The 18,614-nt window shown below is 36.1% G+C and overlaps 1 protein-coding gene across 2 annotated transcripts in view; it reads right to left on the bottom strand.

Moving 5' to 3' along the window:
• Window positions 1-18,614, bottom strand: part of LOC103476778 (VPS10 domain-containing receptor SorCS1-like) — a 61,745-nt gene that overhangs the window by 29,296 nt on the left and 13,835 nt on the right. Inside the window, exons 1-10 of one of the 2 annotated variants that reach the window (XM_008429351.3) lie at window positions 14,084-14,247; window positions 12,434-12,501; window positions 11,497-11,596; window positions 11,128-11,286; window positions 8,608-8,681; window positions 5,448-5,512; window positions 4,159-4,277; window positions 3,757-3,846; window positions 2,959-3,138; window positions 1,538-1,684 (exon numbers count right to left, since the gene is read on the bottom strand). In XM_008429351.3, the coding sequence (XP_008427573.1) occupies window positions 1,538-1,684; window positions 2,959-3,138; window positions 3,757-3,846; window positions 4,159-4,277; window positions 5,448-5,512; window positions 8,608-8,681; window positions 11,128-11,286; window positions 11,497-11,596; window positions 12,434-12,492 (993 nt within the window). In that variant the 5' untranslated portion in view covers window positions 12,493-12,501; window positions 14,084-14,247. Of the gene's footprint in view, window positions 1-1,537; window positions 1,685-2,958; window positions 3,139-3,756; window positions 3,847-4,158; window positions 4,278-5,447; window positions 5,513-8,607; window positions 8,682-11,127; window positions 11,287-11,496; window positions 11,597-12,433; window positions 12,502-14,083; window positions 14,248-18,614 lie in introns of those variants that run through there. The other variant, XM_008429350.3, reaches the window with a different exon arrangement.

Raw genomic sequence — 18,614 nt, 5'->3', positions numbered from 1 at the left:
CTATGGGAGAAAGTTCACTTATCAGTTCATGGCCTTGAGCTCAAGTTCACGTAGCAGAACAATGGTTTTGAAGCAAAGTCAGAGTCCGGACTTAAATCCAATTGAGAGGCCGTGACATGACCCAAGAAACACTCCTGCTGCTTGTGCAGAAACCTCCAATGTACCTTAATTAAAGCAATTCTGCAAAGAACTGTAGGACAAAATTACTCCACATCAATGTAAAATATGTCACAATGGCAGGTGTTGCAATGTTCCTTCCAGTTGTGGCAGACATATTTATTGTGTTTAGCATAATGCCATGTAATTTTTGGGTGCATTTTTAATTTAACAAGTAAAATTGTCACTTGAACACAGCTTTCAATAGTAATTCAGATTTGTTTGATAATGATTTTTATGTGACCTGAAACACTGAAATGTGGCAAGTAGCAAAAAAACTGAATAAATCTGTGGATAGTAAATCATTTTTCATGCCACAACAGGTACACACAGTAGTTCTTATGACCTGTGTAGAATATTCTTGAAAACCCCACAGGGGATGCTGGTTTACAAAAACAGGCAGCTCAAACATGCTTCACAAAGGAAAACTCGTGCAGGAAAGTAAACCCATAAATACATGTCCACAAAATCTAAAAACATACTTGTCATGCGTTTCCCTTTGAGAAATTGAGCACAGACAAGTTTGTTAGCAAACCCATCAGGTGATAGGACAAACGATCTCAAGTATCCATTCGACTTGGCCTGGTTAGGAAAAGTAAAACTCCTCCCTAATGGCAGGAGGCAAAACTTTGAGAGGAGCAGATGATTAATGGCTGCCAGCTAAGCCTTTGCCTTATTTTGCTGTTTCGTTCCACATCAAGTTTACGACAAAGTTCTAAGAATAATTTATATGTATATTTATATTGATTTAAATAATTGTTTGTTTGAATGATTAATTACTGATAGTGTTGGCTATGTTTACTCCATATGAGGGTTTTCTTTCTCTAAAATAATCAAAATGTACATGAATATGAAAATGAACTGAACATAAATTGTTAATAATCTGAAATAAACTAAACACAAGAAGGTTATTAAGCAAATTAATAGTTTTAATTGAAAATATTTAGAGGTTTATCATATGCTCAGTCAATGTTTTAATAATCAAGGTTTTAATAAGTATATTTATTAATTTATTAAGTAAGTTTTTATATTTATTCACTGATATTTTGGAGGGTTTTTTTTATTGATAAGCTCCAGTTCTTTGAATTTGGAAGGCCTATTTACCATCGCCCTAATTTTTAGCTTAATTGAAAGACTCGGATTCAAGTTGAGACGTTGGGTGGGTCACTCACACATGTCAATAAGATGTCCAGTTAGAGGAAGCTGTTGTTAAAATTAACATATTACTTTTAAGGCTAAATATCTCAATGGTGTTAATAATCTTGGTATATTCACTGTCTTTAGCATCGTCAGAATACAGCACGGTACAGTGTGATGCTTCTGAGAGCAGATAATGGAAATCCAAATAAGTATATCTACCTCCTGTCAGTGGCCCACTTACTTGCTCACAATAGACCTTGTTTCCCTGGAGATCGGTTGTTGGAGCCTGAAGAAGATGCCAGTCTCTGCCCTTGTTGTACGTGATATAAGTTTTCACTTGGTTCTCAACAACTTTATTTGACAGGAACACTCCTTTAATCCCGGCAACCTGCGTGTATGAGAGGCATGAAGCGGAATGGAGAAAAATAACACAAAAGAAGAAATAAAAAAACCAAAAAACTTAAAAAAAGCTTTAAAATATTCAAACTTAAGTAAAGCTGAGGGCCTCATTTTGCAAAAGAGAGAGAGAGAGATGTCTGAGAGTGATAGCTTTTCTGACATGGAGCACTATTTTGGACCATCTGTATGGCTGTGTAAAATCAAAACAACATATGGCAGAGCCGTAGGATATATCTTCTTCTTTGTGCTTGTGTGCAAAGATGCAGACTTAACATACAGCAGACATCAACTGTGTCCACAGTTCTCCTTAGTTTTTTGCCAAATCTTTGTAAGAGAATAAAAACATTGTTTCATAACCAAACGTGTGGCAAGGTCGTCTCAGCAACCACTGAGGGATATCTGAGGTGTGCGTTTGTAGCAACATGATACTTTCACTGTTGGATGACGATGAGGATAATGTGCATTGATGCATTCATGTGGAATCCCTGCAAGTTCATAGTAGATCTGTCAACACAGATTTATGTTCCTGGCACAAGTTAGAGCTCGTGTTAAAGCTGAGGTATATAACTTTTATAAAAATATATATATATTTTTTCATATTTGTTGAAACTGTCACCATATCCTGAGAGTATAATATGAGACAGATAATCTGTGGAAAAATTAGTTCCTCTGCCTGCTCTTTGTGGATTGTTTTAGCTCTTTAATCACACTGGTGTATGCGCTGCTCAAACCCACCCCCTTTCTCTCTGTAAGGATGGCTCCCGATGGCAATGGATGAACAATTTCCCTGTGATGTTAGGTGGTTTCTCCATGGTGAGCACAGCTGCAGCAAACCTGTAATCTTTAGCTTGCACACACAGTGCGGGGGAGGGTGTGAGCAGCGCATACACAAGCGTGATTGACAGTGCTAAGGCCTCTCTTACTCTTCAAACAAAACATATTTTAACAAACCATTTGAAACATATGGATGTGTATTTTTTTTATAAGTAGGTCAAATATATTTATAACAATATAAAATTCCCATCTGCAAGAACATAAGCCAAACTGTTTTCAAGATTAGGTAGCTTATAGGCTAAATTAGAAACACTGCTGTAAAATAAAATAATAGTCTTTTAGCCAGTAACCTAAATGAGGCCTGACAATGAATATAATATAACATGATGATACAAGTTGCAGCAAACATAAACTTACTTCAGCTCATGTCAGGATCAAAACCCAGCAGTCAGATAACAGCAGCAGCCTCACAGCACAGTAACTGCTTACCTCATAGAGGTCTATCATAACATTGTCCTCTGGACCACCGGTGCTAACAACATCCTCCAGCATCAGAGTGAAGAACAGTCCTCTGTAGTCAGACATGTAGAGGTTGTACGACTCATTCTGATGCCAGTCTTGAATCGCTGCCACCACCTGGTTTTCGTCTGTGCTGATTATCTGCAGGTCCTAAATATGAGAGAACAACAAGGGAAGGTTTGAGATTTTGTTTTAAATGGATGGCACTAATTTTATACAACTGAAAAGATAACTGTCTGGGAATCTACAATAGCAGTGAGCAAACAGTGGTCACACAGGGGAAGCAGTAATGTGTTAATTCTTAAATCACTCCCCAGCAATTAGACCGGGGGCGGCTAACGCTGTGCACCAGAAATGAAGACTGACTTCATTTAGTTTTACTGAAATTTTAATATAGAGTGAAACATGTAAGGCGATATGTGCCCTTCTCAAGGAGGTTTTCACAATTTACAAGACTGGAGTGGACATTTTGACACTTTACTGCGACAACTCTGAAAGCATTGACGTTGCCCGATTATTCTGACCCCGACTGCCAAACCACTAATCCACCTAGCTGCGTTTGTGCCTCGTGGGACAAAAGGCAGATTGGCGTAAAAGAAAAATAAAATGTTTCTTTAGCATTCTGAAAGATGCTCACTTGATTTATGTTTCAAGTCAACATCTGTTGTATGGATTTTAAGATTACATGTCATGATTGTGGGTAGCTAAAGGCATGTCTGGAAAATAACAATGTGAAGAATCTTAAGAAAATATTAGATGCAGTTTTACCTTAGGGAGGGTGTATTTGGGAAGCTTCATTGGGTAAAAGGCATGTCTTTTATATGACACATAATGGACAGCCTGGCCACTGACTGACACCTTCAAGAGAAATATACCCAACATATTTTAGGCAATCACAATAAACACAAAAATACATTGATTACTGAAAGCTTCTGTTAAAAATAAATAAATCCCACCATAAAAATCTTGCGTTAGTCTCTAATTGTGATGCTTAAGTTTAGTTGCAGCAATAAAAGGCAGTGATTTTATTTTCATCCCTTCCTTTGCCAGCATAATGCCGCCTTTTAGTAAATGAAAAACATGACTGTACATTAAGATGCGGTTGAACGCACTGATTTTACAGCTTTTAATCGTCTTTTAATGAAGCCAGACCTTGCAGTAAAAACCCACCTGGATGAAAACGTATTCATCCTGCACCACCAGGGAGTTTGGGATTATAAATCCGGGGAAAGGTTTGCCCTTGTTTCCATCTGAGCAGTTCTGAAGTTTGCAAGTTATGTACTGCGACCCTGTGGGTAGTGGAGAAAATATCGCTAAGAATGCAAGAAATACAAAAAACAACCCTCTGTAGTCTAAAATCAAGGTTTCTCACCATTTATACCCATGATACTAAGTAATACATAGAGGATAAACTACAGACAATTAATTTTTTTTGTTAGACTTGAAGGTGTCATATTCCCGTATATGAGGTAATAATGTTCCATCTCTGTGAACAATAATACACATCAGTCACCAAACAACATTTCTTTCATCCCGTATTCATCTGTGTGGACATTTTTTCCTTATTGTCAATACTTATTGTGTGTAACTCCTTCTTCAAAGTCATTTAGCTGCATTTCAAAAAAAGTATTAGTAATTTACTAAAAGCTTATATTAAGTTGTAGTTTTTAGAATTGCTCGAAACAATTCCAACCAAATAAAGGGGCTGCACAGTGGCGCAGTTGGTAGAGCTGCTGCCTTGCAGCAAGAAGGTTCTGGGTTCAATTCCCAGCCCTGGTCTGTCTGCATGGAGTTTGCATGTTCTCCCTGTGCATGCGTGGGTTTTCTCCAGGTACTCCAGTTTCCTCCCACAGTCCAAAAACATGACTGTTAGGTTAATTGGTCTGTCTAAATTGCCCCTAGGTGTGAGTGTGTGTGCATGGTTGTTTGTCCTGTGTGTGTCTCTGTGTTGCCCTGCGACAGACTGGTGACCTGTTCAGGGCGACCCCACCCCTTGCCCAGAACATTAGCTGGAGATAGGCACCAGCAGCCCTCCCAAGCCCACCAAGGGTCTAAGAAAATGGATGGATAGAATTCCAAATAAAACCTTTTGAAAGCAAATGTCTATCAATAAAACTATCCAAATCTGTGAAATTCAAATTTGCTTTTAACAAATAGTAGTAAACCTACCTTACTCCTAATGTTGATTCCATTTACTATTTAAAACAAAAGCTGTCCTTGTTCCTCAGGTACCAACTCGAGGTGTAACAAGTTGGCCTGATCATTAGCTGACTCAAACCTAACCCACAAATGTTTTATCTTTCTTCCCAGTCAATGAGACCCCTATGGATGCAGCTCCACCTTTCCAAAGTATCCATTCCTTCAACCTCTTTCGTCTTTGATTAAATCAGTGGATTGATGTAGTTCAGGTTTTGTTCCTCAAATTGCATGAGGTGAAAGATCTTCTGTTTTTGACTCACGTCCATCTGAGACGGTGATCTCGAGGTGGATCATCCCCTGGTCTTTGTCCAAACCCAGTCTAGACCTGAAACATTGAGAATCGTTGGATTTGTGGTTACAAATCAACATCTTTGTGAGATACAGGGAGTTTTAAAAGTATTCCCACTCATTCAACTTTCTTCACACATTCTAATCACAAATGTGTCAAAACAGGATTGTATGTGATTTTCTGAGGAAAATTGTACGTGGTTTATAAATTGTCTAAAAAAATGTAATCAGAAAAGTGTGCTCTAAATTTATATTCATCTCTCTCAGTGAATATTTTGTAGAATATTTTGTACCTACCAGCGTTTCACATCTAGAGACTAACATTTTTACTTAGTCAGACTGGATGGAGTCCATTTGCAAACTTCAATTCTGGCACAAATTTTCAAAAGGATATCTACTTCTAGGCAAAGACAGGACCGTTTTAACACCATAATTAATCAAACTAAATGAATTCACATGCATGCCACAGTCTTCAGATTTTATCCATTCACTAGTTATTTTGGTCAATCAGATAAAAGTCAAATGAAATAAACTGAATTCGAAAGGCATGGATAGCTTCACAAGGAACTGTATTATTATTTAAAATATCACATTATCTTCATAATCTTTGGCTGGATACATGATACAAAGCAGTGTTATTAATATCAATAACCTGCTTAAATAAAGTGTTGTCTGTGCTGTGTAGAGAGTATCGTGTTTCCTGAAGAAACAGTGCGCCTCACAAAACAAGTCAATGCCCCGTCTACATTTTTCAGTGGAACGAGGTTGTTTTTAAATCAGCCGCGAGTTAAATAACTTAGGGGAAAACTATGAATTACTCCCACATATCAGCTGTGCAAGCACCACGACTTTATGTCAAGCAGGAGCTGCCATCTGCAGTGGATCACAGAACAGCGTGTACTACCTTGTCAGAAACATCTGCAGGGTGGGCCGGAATACTAATGTGTGCATTTATTTGTAATTTCATAAAGTTGCCCAGCTGAAGCAGTTCACATTGAAACAAAAACACTCTTAGTTCTCAAAAGGACAAAGCCATTATTATTATTTACACATAATCAAATCGGCAGTCTCCTCTGAGAGTGAGTGTTACTGAGCTACAGAAAACGGGATTCTGTCGACGTATCTTTGAGACGTAGAATAAAACCTAGAGAAGCTAAAGGAGCAAAACAAAAACAAAAAAGGTGCAATAAGAAAAATGTTTGCTTATATTTAAATATCTAATTTATCTGGAGAAGGTTCTCAGCTTGTGAATTATTTACTCTATACTGGCTGTATTTTATTTTATTTTTTTATAAATTTGATTTTAAAGCTGTCAATAGGACAAAACACTTCATCATCATCTTTGCTGCTGTGAGAAACCCATAAACAAAGTGAAGCGGTGTAGAAGTTATGTACCAAACAAAGATCCTTTCCATCATGGCGTCTTGTAGGAGACACAGCAGTGCTCTTTATTGTTGCCTGAGGAGTCATAATACGACGGCCTGATCTTTAGACACCGACTTGAAGGACGTTTGACCTGCTCTGCTCTTTTTCTTTTTTGTAAGATGTACTTAGCCATTTCATTCCCCTTGAACTACAGATTCTTCATCGTAGCCGTTAAGCACCAAGCAGCGGAAGTGACCACTTGTTGTATTAATAGCAGCTGTTGTGACAGAAGATGGGTTTCTTTCATTTTCCATACTGTGTCTGAACTATAATATAAAAAGCTCCCATCCTGCTTCCCTCAGCACTCTGTAATTGCCTCACAGCTCCATCTCTTTTAATGGACTTTCTGTCAAATACTTCATCCAATTCTATCAGTGAACAGCAGCCTGCACTCTTAAATAAAGCCTCACAATGTTACAGTGTTCTCCAATAACTAACACACGCCGCTACAATGTCTCGTAATGAGTGTGTGTTGGCTATGCAGCATGTTTCGGAAACAGGGTGCTTGTTAGTGGGATTTTGTAAATCATGTTTGAGTTTTGGATGAGTCGATAAAACAAGCTTTTTTTTGCTTTTTCTGCATGCTCTACTTTACGTGTTCAGTTGAAATTAAAATTAATTGTCTACAGTTTTCATATATAAATATATAAAGTCTTGCTAAAGAAAAAGTGCCACCTTTAACACATTTAACTAAGCATGTGCATGGAGAGCTGTCTTCCAGATGACACATTATTTAACCCCAGCCGATGCAATGGGTGGCTTTTCATTTCTTAAACAGCCAAAGTGTTTGTCTGCTTAGGAAGGCCCACATGATTTGCATCAAGCACAGAAAACATCTAAGGAAATATTTTTTTTATCTTTTCCTTTTCTTAGGTGGCAATGTTTTTGTGGACCAGGCAGAGTGAATTTCTCAGCTATTATATTCCATTTTAGTTGATTGCTTGTGTGTCATGCTAAAATTTGGTAAATCCAAATAAAAGCTGCCTGAATTAGGTTGAAGGTTTCCGTCGATCTAAGGTCACGGCTTGCTTCACAGTGTTTACTCCATGTTGTGTCTCTAACAATGGCAATGCAACAGTAACTTTTAAAATACACGGAGCAGAGAAGCCTAAAAATCATTGCAGCTAATAACTATAAAACCAATAATAAGTCGTCCAATTATCCAAGGTCACACACAAATCTCGATGAGCAAAACACTAAAATTGTCAGACAAGAAATTTAAAAATCTGCAGCAATTTACATCTCTTCATAAAGAATTAAAAGAAAAGAGCATATACTATTTTGATATGACTAAATTGAACATGCTGTTCATGTATTGCAAGGCTGTTGAAAATATTCTATGAAAAGTCTGCGTGTGCTCTTGAAATTTGTATCTTTATAAATAACATTGATCTATTTCACTGTGTAATGAAATATATACATTGACACGTAATACATATTATTCATCTGTGAAGCACAACTCATCTTAAATAGTAATTTTATCATTTTCTAAAAGGAGAAAATGTGCAAATATTGTGAAAAATATTTTACCTTGATTAAATTCAACTAATTTATGACATTTATTGCCACAAAAATTATGCTAACTGATCTTTTTCCGCAACACTAACAGTGTACAAAAACACCAGAGATGCTCACAATGTCAATGAAGTTTTCCAAAAAAACAACACTGCGCTATTCCACTGTTAAGTGACCGACAGATGATCTCACCAGTAGAATCTGTTGGGAACGACGTTGTCGTGCACAAGCTGCCATCTCTTCCCAAACTCAACGGAGACATAGAGCTGAAAAAATGAGAATGCCTTTGACAAATAAATATGACATGAAATACAGCATCAGCACATCCGAATATCTAACAGAATTATTTCTGGATTTATTTACAATTGCATTATTGAGCAGCTGCCAACTCTGTGAAGTTTTTGCAATCAAAATGCTGTTATTTTGAATAACATTCAGCAGCAGGAGGAAAATCTATTTGTTTTAGGTAAAGTGAAGTCATGCTTCAGTGCCAGGTTTTCAGAAAAAAAAAGTAAGATAATACAGTCTATTTGTTCTCACAGCAAGACACGAGACTCGTTCACAATGCGTCTGAGCAGGGTTGTAATCTAAAAACTCTGTGAAACCTCTCTTTTAACCGTCATTGCAGTTTGTCTTCTTGAAGCAACTTTATTCGTGCTCAAGAACATTAAAGATGCGTCATCTCGCTTCACTGATTGAGTGCCACGCATCCTGAGCTCTGAGCTTCAGAGGGATCAGCAGCATCGTTCTTACCCATCTCAGAACTCGCAACTTTTAGACAACATGACAGACGATCAATAAATGTAAAATGAAGCCAAGCTGACGTTCATTTTGTTCCTTTTGGCAGGAATAAAAGAAAGAAAACAATTGAGATACAGCTTTACAGAGACATACAGAATAGCCCGAAGGCAAACTTCTCCTAAGCGTCTTTATTTTGACCCACTGATCACTCTTTGCGAGGCTTTTCATCTTCCCTACTCCACCATTTATCTCACTTCTCAGACCTTGTCTGTTCCTCTCTCTGAAAATCAAGTCTTCTGGTAGCAAGCTGAGAAGGACTGGGTTTGGTATCCCTGCTGCTGAGTGGAGCAGATGGCAGGGTTCTTGCACATGGTAATGGATGCTGTGTATTGCGTTCACAGATGTGTGTATGCGTGTTGAGCTTAGGGATTTTTGGACGGGGGCGCGTTGAAATTGGGCCTCTGTCTCTTTAAAAACTCCTGCTCTTTCAAAGACCTTCTAAAAGTCATAAGTCACTCCTCTATTAACCCTTAACAGTGTTTTTTACCAGAATTGCACTAGAAGCAGCTTGCATTATGACCTCAGCAGATGCGCAGTTTACCCCAGGTGTTTCCTAATTGGTGCTGGCTAGTCTGAAGGAGCTGATTGGGGAAGAAGCTCAGAAACTTGGAGACTGCAGCTCAAAGGAGGAGCTTGAATAGTTGCCAGAGATTCAAGGATTTCTCAAAAATGCATGAAAGAATCAAAGCAACACTCCAGGTGTAAGGAGGGAATGACATTGTAACATGATGTAACGCTCAAAAATCATAAAACTGCCCATTTAACATACTGACACAGTGCCTTGCAAATATATTTATATTACCTTTCACATTTCATTACAAGAATGAATTTCAATATATTTAGGGGGGGGGGGGGGGGGGGGGGATTTACATGAAAGACCAACAAAGTATTGCATAATTGTGAAGTAGGAGGATTTCTTTTTTTTTTTTTACAGTTTTTTCCCAATTTAAATCTGAAAATCCAGAGAAACCAATTTCTTTCATAATTTAAGTAATTTGTAACTAATTTGTGATTCCAAGACTTCATTTAACCCTTAGTAATTTGGGCATTGTCATCATGGCATTAGATGCCTAGATTGGGCCAAATATTACACGTGTATGCAAGGTGTGGGTTCATAACACCTGCAAAACATTTTAATAATTGTATTCTGTTGTGTTATGAATATTGCAGACTCTGAGAATCTAACAAAAACATTTATGCAATATATTGTGGAGTCCCAGTAAATGGGAATATGAATGGAGCAAGATACAATGCAGTCCTGGAAAAATTTAATCTGATGAAGCCTACAAAAGATTTGAGTCAGGGGAAGGTTCACTGAACAATGGTCATAAATATAAAGTCAGAGCTACAATGAAATTGTCTAAATAAAAACAGATTTATATGTTGAATTGGTAAAAATCCAGTAGTGAGACTTTAAAATCTGCCGTTTGACACTTTCAAATTTTTACGTGTAAAATATTATTGCGAACTACCCAGAATTTTGTCTTCACCTCCATAAATATTTGCTACTATGACTAGCTGTGTCATATAATATCCCAATAAACTGCAGATATAAGTTGAACTTTGTGTTTATTTAAAAAATATCACCGAGTGCAAGTAATTTTGCAACGTATTGTGTCAGTATAAAAGTCTCAGCAAAACAATTGTTTTTGTCGGGATCAAAGTTCCCAAATAAAGCTAAACAGCAACATGTATTTTGTTTTATTTAATAAAGATGTTTTTTTTTTTTTTTGTAAACTTACAGAGACTACAATAAAATGAAGCTCTCAAACAAAGCTGCAAAAGGAGTGTAAAAGGTAAGCAACCCAAACACTTCGACTGACATGTTCTCACAAGGGCACTTTTCTTTCACATTTTCAGTTTTCGTTCTGATTTGTTCACGCTAAACACGAGTAGACACCTACACATTACCTTTTGGTCATGGCTGTAAGCCAGGATCCAGTCTTCTTGCTCCGGGTGGAAAAGCAAGCTGAGAATATCAAAGCCTAAGCTGTGTTTCTGATAGGACGCCCCCTCGTCAAGGCTAATGAGCAGGCTGCTCTCCACCTCTGGGTCAGTTAGTAACATGATCTGAGACAAGAAAGGAGATGGTGAAATCAGCAGCCTACTTTGACAACATTTTTTTTCCCACAGGGAATAAATGTGCTTGTTTGCTCCACAGCTTGGATAGATACACGCAGCCCGCTTGTGCATTATCGCAATGTTGTGCAAAAGACACTCTGCCTGTAAATTTATTCAGTGCAGGCAGGATTTTGACATGGCACACAGACAGAAACTCACCTTCCTTTTGTTGTTTGGACTCACATACAGGTAGCTCAGTATGCTCTTGGTGCCCACTTTCTCATTAAGTTTTTCATACGTGGTCCCATAATCGGTTGACCTATAATTGAATTACAGGTCAAAGTAAATAGGTTTGAGTGGTGGCTAAAGGACAACAGGGGCTTTAATAGTTATGATGCTGATGGGATCGTTAGGCACATCAAGCAAGCAGAAAATTACAGCAACAAACATCCTGAGGCAATCTGCTAAACAAAACGAGACTTTTTAGTGCTCAAAATGAACAAATATAACCCATGTGTCATAAATGGGAAAAATGTATATCAAATTTCCTCTTACTCCAATATTTGTTGCATAAAATGTCTAGAATCCAAGAATGAATTTGCTTGAAAGCTGAAATTGCTAAAATGTTGAACTCAAACTTATTGAGTTTAGAGAAAAAAACAGTACACAAGAACATATTTAATTGTTGCATGGTTGTGTTTTTTTCATAGATTTATTTATTTATTTATTTATTTATTTATTTATTTATTTATTGTCATTGTCTTGTAATATAAATTACCATGCTTTCTTCCTTCCTTTCTTTCTTTACTTAAAATGTAGGTGACTTCTACAAAAATTACATTAAAATGTAGTTGCAAACGTGAAAAAGTTCAAGGGATATTGAAACTTTTCCAAAATACTTAGAGCATACTTTATGTTGATTATATTATTATTATTATTAAGAGTGAAGGCGTCAAAAAGAAAAAAAATGTATAAGCATTACAACAATTCAGATATCGAACTACAACTGAACATTTAGCAGAGTGCAAACATTTTATGTCAGAAACAATTTTTAATGTCAAATCTATACTAATAAGCTACAAATGCTATAATTGCACCATTAATTTTTTCTGATATGTAAGCACTATTAATGTTGAAAATAGACAGAAAAGCTTACCTCCACAAAGAACTCTCTGTTACTCTGCCAGAGTTGAAGTCGTAGTATTTCGTCAACATGAGTATCACCTGCAAAACAGATCAAGCAGGTCACTGTGAAGGAGTGTATGATGACTGCAGACCAGCAGCAGTGAAGTGCCACAGAGGTCCTTTCCAGACATCACATTACTTTAAAGGCTCCAGTTGATCTGTTAAAGTGCCAACATTCAGTCCCTCAGACATTTGTCATATTGGCGTTAATCTCCATCATGCTTCACTAGGACACACCTCTGAAATTAAAAGGGGAGACGCACAGAAGGGATGGAGGGTAAATCTTGTTAATTGTCCCAGCCTCATGATAGAAACATGGCTGTCTGTAATAATAAAAAAAAAAAAAAAACATATTCCTAATTATTTTAAGTTACATAAAACCACTTATTTATTTTATCTTCCCAATTCTCCTTGCTGCAGTGGGGGGAAAACCCCCCACAGCTCCAATCTCAAACACAGAAATGGTTTCTGCTGATGCAACTTCTGACTTTGAGTGTATTAAGATGCTCCAGCTAAGTATAAAATGTTCCGTGCTCTGCAGACAGGAAAACACATAGTTTCAATCTGTTCTTCTGCTCTGGAAACATGATTTTTTACAAGCCACGTATGCAAGCGTGCATCTAAAATCAATAGGGTATGCAACTCAAAACTAAGCAAATTAAAAGTGGTGTTTGCTTAAGGAGAGTAAATCTTAAAATGATGCTTGTAAGAGGCACAGCAAACAATGTCTATGAGTGTTAGCATGTTGAAATTCCAACGATTTAAATAGAACAGTTACCGCAAAGCTGACGTCAAAAACAAAAAGTGAGGGAAAGGTGGCAGAAAGAGTGGGAGGAAGATAACAAAAGAAGATGGTATAGAATTCAAAAGAAAGTGAGGGATGAGAGGAAGGAGAAACAGAAGAGAGGAGCAACTATTAACAAGAGTAAGATTTGTACATACTGCATTTAACAGCTCATTATTCAGAATAGAGCAACATATTACAGGAAACTGTCAGTGTTTTGGAGGAAATGAGAAAAAAGGAAAAGCAATTTTATTGTGTAGGAAATATGAGATACAAAGCAAATTAATGTTGGAGAAATTCAGGAGAAATTAAAGAATACATTAATTTAATAAATGTACTGCAAGAAAATTCAATTAGTAAAAGCATTCACATTTTAATTGTTTTTTGTTGTTTGTTGGTTCTGGACTGGGATTTTCGGAGGGTTAATTAATGTTAATTAATGAATAGGATAATATAAAAAAAAAAATACATGTAATAATAATAAAATTGACATGTTGAGCCACACTCCATACAAGTAGGTGGCGGTAATACACACAGAAAAATAAGTCTGACGTCAATCATCTGAGTTCCGACTTCTGAGTTAAACGGAAAGCAGAATAAATACAGTTCTCTCTCTATTTCCACGTTTATCTACAGACGGCTAGCCTGGTCATTGTCTTCCTATGCAGCTCAAAAAGGGGGCTGGTTTTAACTAGACTGACAGCGGGCCTCCCACATCTGTTTCCTCGGCTCTAATGTTGCTAGAAAACTTAGACGTACCTGAAAACTCAGACGTAACGTTTCGAGGCTGGTAAACATTAATACCTTCACTGTGTATTTGTATATTGATGTTACTACCTCCTTTGGAAGATGCAAAGTTGTATTTGAAGCAGTTCTTCTTGAGGAAGATTCTCTCCATGGTATTTAGACGTCAAATAGAATCATATCACACAAGCAGTAACCTAAAATAAGTAAGTACGGAAAGCCAAACGTGCCACAATTCAATAAATTAAAATGACCCAAAACTTTTTTTATATGAAACTGTTTACAAAACTTTAGATGCATGTATCAGATAAATTAATCTATCTGTGTCTTTAGAAAAAAAAAAAAAAAAAAAACGTATTAATTGAAAAGATTTGTTTTTTTATAAATGTATTTCATGGTCATGTGCTGAAGATATTTTAAAATCAAAACCTCTCACAGGTGCTATGGAAAAGTAGTGTTAATCCCATCTAAGTGATTCTAATCTACAGCTGAGTTGCTGTGCAGGTTAGCCAGTCAAATACTAGGATTTATTTAGTAAGGTGCTAGCCTGGCCATTGCCTTCCTGTAAAAGTCTGCTTGACAAAAAAATCTTGCTTACAGTAATGTTGGGGCTTTCTCCTTTTCACTCGGATTTTCTCCGGTAGATTTTCTACTGAACCAATCAGCAAACAGAAGGAGACGTTTTGAATGGTGATGTCAATTTTCTGCACAAATTAAAAATTATTACAGAGTAATACACTGAAACCATAAAAGTATATTTAAAAGTTATTTATATTTTTGATGAACCGGTTCTAAGACGTCAAATGAAAGAAATCACAAAGCATGGATCTGAAATGATGGGGAAGAAGGGAAGATTAAAAATATATGTACTTTCTTTAAAAAATGATTGCAAAATAAGTCAAATTTCAAAGTAGTTACATAGTAATGGATGTCCTGGGTGAAGTCCCATCTCCAAATAATTTGTTCTGAGCCAGAGGCTCTGTCAGTTGGTCTGCATGTGATAAGTTTACTTGTTTTAAACTCATTAAATGTTTTTAACTCCACTCTTACTCCCACAAAACTAATTCAGAAATAAGAAGTTACATCAACATCTCAAACTGTGTGCAAGTCCTTTTACAATTTTCTCACAACATGATGCTGCTCTGCCACAAAAATCTAACAAATAGGCTGCATTGGATTACTGTAAAATTATAATGAAGCTGGATGGGAGTAGTTGGAAACAACTTGACTTTAATCAGAAGCCGCGCGGATGATTCAGTGCAGTTCAATCGCTGTTTTAAACTGAGTTCGTGGTTTGTTTGCTTTTTACAGAAGCATAAAAAAAGATTGGATGTTGAAGCTAATTATAAATCGTGGTGTTTGATGCTCTGAAGAGTTATTTTCTTTTTTTTATTTATTCAACTGTGCAATTAGTTTGATTCCTCTGACAAGCTGATCGTATCGTTTGCCAAATTAACCCAATGCAGCTGTGCATCTGTTAATGTGACTGCAAGAGGTCAGACTTGACAGATTTCTGTTACAATACAGTTGGCAACTATGAAGCACCAGCAATATAATTAGCATATGATATTGACGCATTCGGTTGTTTCTGACCTATTAGAAAGCAGCATGCGTTTAAAATTGGCTGTACGAACACAGAACTCATCTAAATCTGTATATTTAGTCTCACATAAAGATACGGTTTCATTTCATTTAGAATATTAATTACAAATTCCCCCCATGTTGTCCCCTATAAGTCATTTGTTGATACATATCGGGATGATTTAGATCCGCATAAAATATCTGAAAAATAAATAAAAAACCTGAGTTGTGTATAAAGAATGAACAGTGATTATAAAACAATTTCTACACCAACTGTTAACTCGCTATTGTGAATAAAGGACAAGTAAAACCAAGAGGCAAATTCGAAATACTGCTAAAAGCATTACAGGAATAAAGAAAGCATGTGAGTCAACTAAGCATAATACTAGTTCTGATCAAATAAAATAGCTTGATCTTTACTCAGAGAGTCTACTATTTGAGGTCAAAATAATTTTCTGTGCATATTCTGAGCAGTCTCAGAGAAGCTAACCAGGAGAAGCAGAAAAAATCTCAGTGGGCCCACTGGGATTATGGGCCATAAGGGCCAGTGTTAATTTAAGTCAATGACTGGAATGAAACAAAGAAGACAGACCAGACTCATTGCATAGTATCCAGCATTATGGTACATTGCTGTAAATTTGTCGTCTGATGTATTTCTTCTGTTTTTACTTTATTGTCCAATTTATGTTTAGTATTATCTAAAATTAAAGATAACATTATCATGACCCGAACAAAGACAAACAATTTCATTCATCAGAGAAAAACAAGTATCTGAATAATCTAGGCTGTTGGTGGTGAGGCTTTAGAGTCAGAACAAGCAGCAACCACAGGAATAAAGTTTGAACTTTTGAAGATAAAAGGAAACTGGCCGACAAGAGAGGCCAAGCAATTTGCATAGCTGCAATGCAACAACTGCTGAGGATATGCAAAAACTCTTTGGCTTGTTGAGAAAACAAAATTTGAAACTACAAGGAAACATTGTTCACCCTTCAATGGGTATGAAGATATTTTAAAAGAGAAAATAAATGAGTAAATTTAAGTTAATGAGTCAATAAATAAGTTATTAACTTACTTTCAAGCTCAGGCAATATTTCCAAGTATATATATATATATATATATATATATATATATATATATATATATATATATATATATATATATATATATATATATATATATGGCTTTTTTTTTATATATATATATATATATATATATATATATATATATATATATATATATATATATATATATATATATATACTTATATATCTCTATATACTTATAGATATATACATATAAGTTCTTCTTCAAAAAAAGCCATATATATATATATATATATATATATATATATATATATATAATTTTGTTTTTTTTAAGTCACTGCAAACTTAAGTGGGCCACTCTGAGGCAAGAAGCTCCGGGAAAATAAATCCCACTCCGACCCTGATACTGAGAATAAACTCAAGTCAGAGGAACTTACAAGCAGAACATGCTGCTATAGGTGTTCAACAGCTTTCATAATAAGCAACAGAGTTCAAGATTTATTTTTGTAAACTATTACTTCACAACAATGTTGGGGGTAATTTCTTAAGAAAACATTAACATTTTAATCAAAGCAAGCATTTTTTTTCATGCAACTACTGGTCTTTAAAGCCTTGTTTACTACTTTAAAGATACATTTTTCTTCATCAGAATTAAATCAAAGAAACACCAGAGGAAGCTTAACTTTTGTGTTTATCTCTATAAGTTCTTCCTCAAAAAAAGCCATTTTTTTAAGAGTACAAACACACAACAGGCAGTGGGAGAGGAAAGAAACTTGTGCTGTTATTTATACAAATTAATTGCCAGAATGATATCCTGCCCGTGTTTGCAACCATAAAGCCTGGGCATCATACTGCTCTTCAGGGGAAGCCCTTCTGTGTATCTTGCAGATCTACTTCCTAATTATCAACCGTTATGACTGTATGGGGTGACACTGATGTAAAAAAAAAGTGGTCCATCATGTAAGCAAGGGTTTGGTCCCTTCTCTGTCCTGCAGCTGATTTTCCCTCCTCTGTCCTGCAGCTGAAACAAGTCTTATTATACCTCTGTCTGGCCCTGCACACGAGAATACAACTTGACTATGGATATATTTAAAAACACTTAAGTGAAAGCCAAATATCTTAAAATTGAATCTCAATTACCTCATTTTGACTCTGGAGAGAAATATATGCAAATAATATTTGCATATATATTCTTTATTCTTAAAACATTTTTTTCTGTTTCTCGCTTGGTAAACAATCTAAAATAGATACTTGTATTTGGTTTCTTGAGTCAAAAACCACACCTTCCCAAAGATTTTCTACTTAAATAGTAATGTTTAATTCATTTTTTTCCTCTTTTCTGTAATCTTCTTGCAAACACACAGTCATTAGAAATATTGACATTCATTTATTATTTATTCCCCCCAGTCTTCAATTTTTCTTATTATTCATGGATCCCTGCACAGCTTGCGATTCCCATCATGACATGTCTTACCTTATTCATGCATAGTAAATATTACATAGGATGCCCAAATATGATATTATTAACATTTACAACTGGAAGTTAGTCCAAGTGTGTTCTCACCTTTTATAAAAGGTGAGAACAGACCTTTTAAGGATTTAAGGAGTTCCTTTTTTTTTTTTTTTTTTGCAATTATCTGCACAGCTTGGTACAACTTTGGTCCCGATGTCCAGAATGGGCTGCAGAGATTTATGATCTACCAGTAAACTAGTTGTACACCTTCCAAAGGTCATACCATCACTGACAGAGTCATTTACAACAAAACAACTTGGACGAGTTGGAAAAGTAGAACAAAATGCGTACCTTTCCCTTCTTCTGTACTGGAATTAATCACAGACGTTTACTTGGGAATAATCAAACAGCTGCAGTGGGATACATAAAACCTTGTTACTGACTGGAGAAGCCTTCTTTCTTAGGAGCGGCGTTTCATGGCTGTAGTTAATACATCAATACAACAATACAATATTCACTTAGTAGTTGTCAGGCGTCAGCTGTTTGA

This window comes from Poecilia reticulata, chromosome 15 (genome assembly GCF_904066995.2).
Source record: "Poecilia reticulata chromosome 15, P_reticulata-male-v2, whole genome shotgun sequence".
In the NCBI taxonomy this organism is placed as follows: Eukaryota; Metazoa; Chordata; class Actinopteri; order Cyprinodontiformes; family Poeciliidae; genus Poecilia; species Poecilia reticulata.
This window is presented reverse-complemented; position numbering and strand designations above follow the sequence as displayed.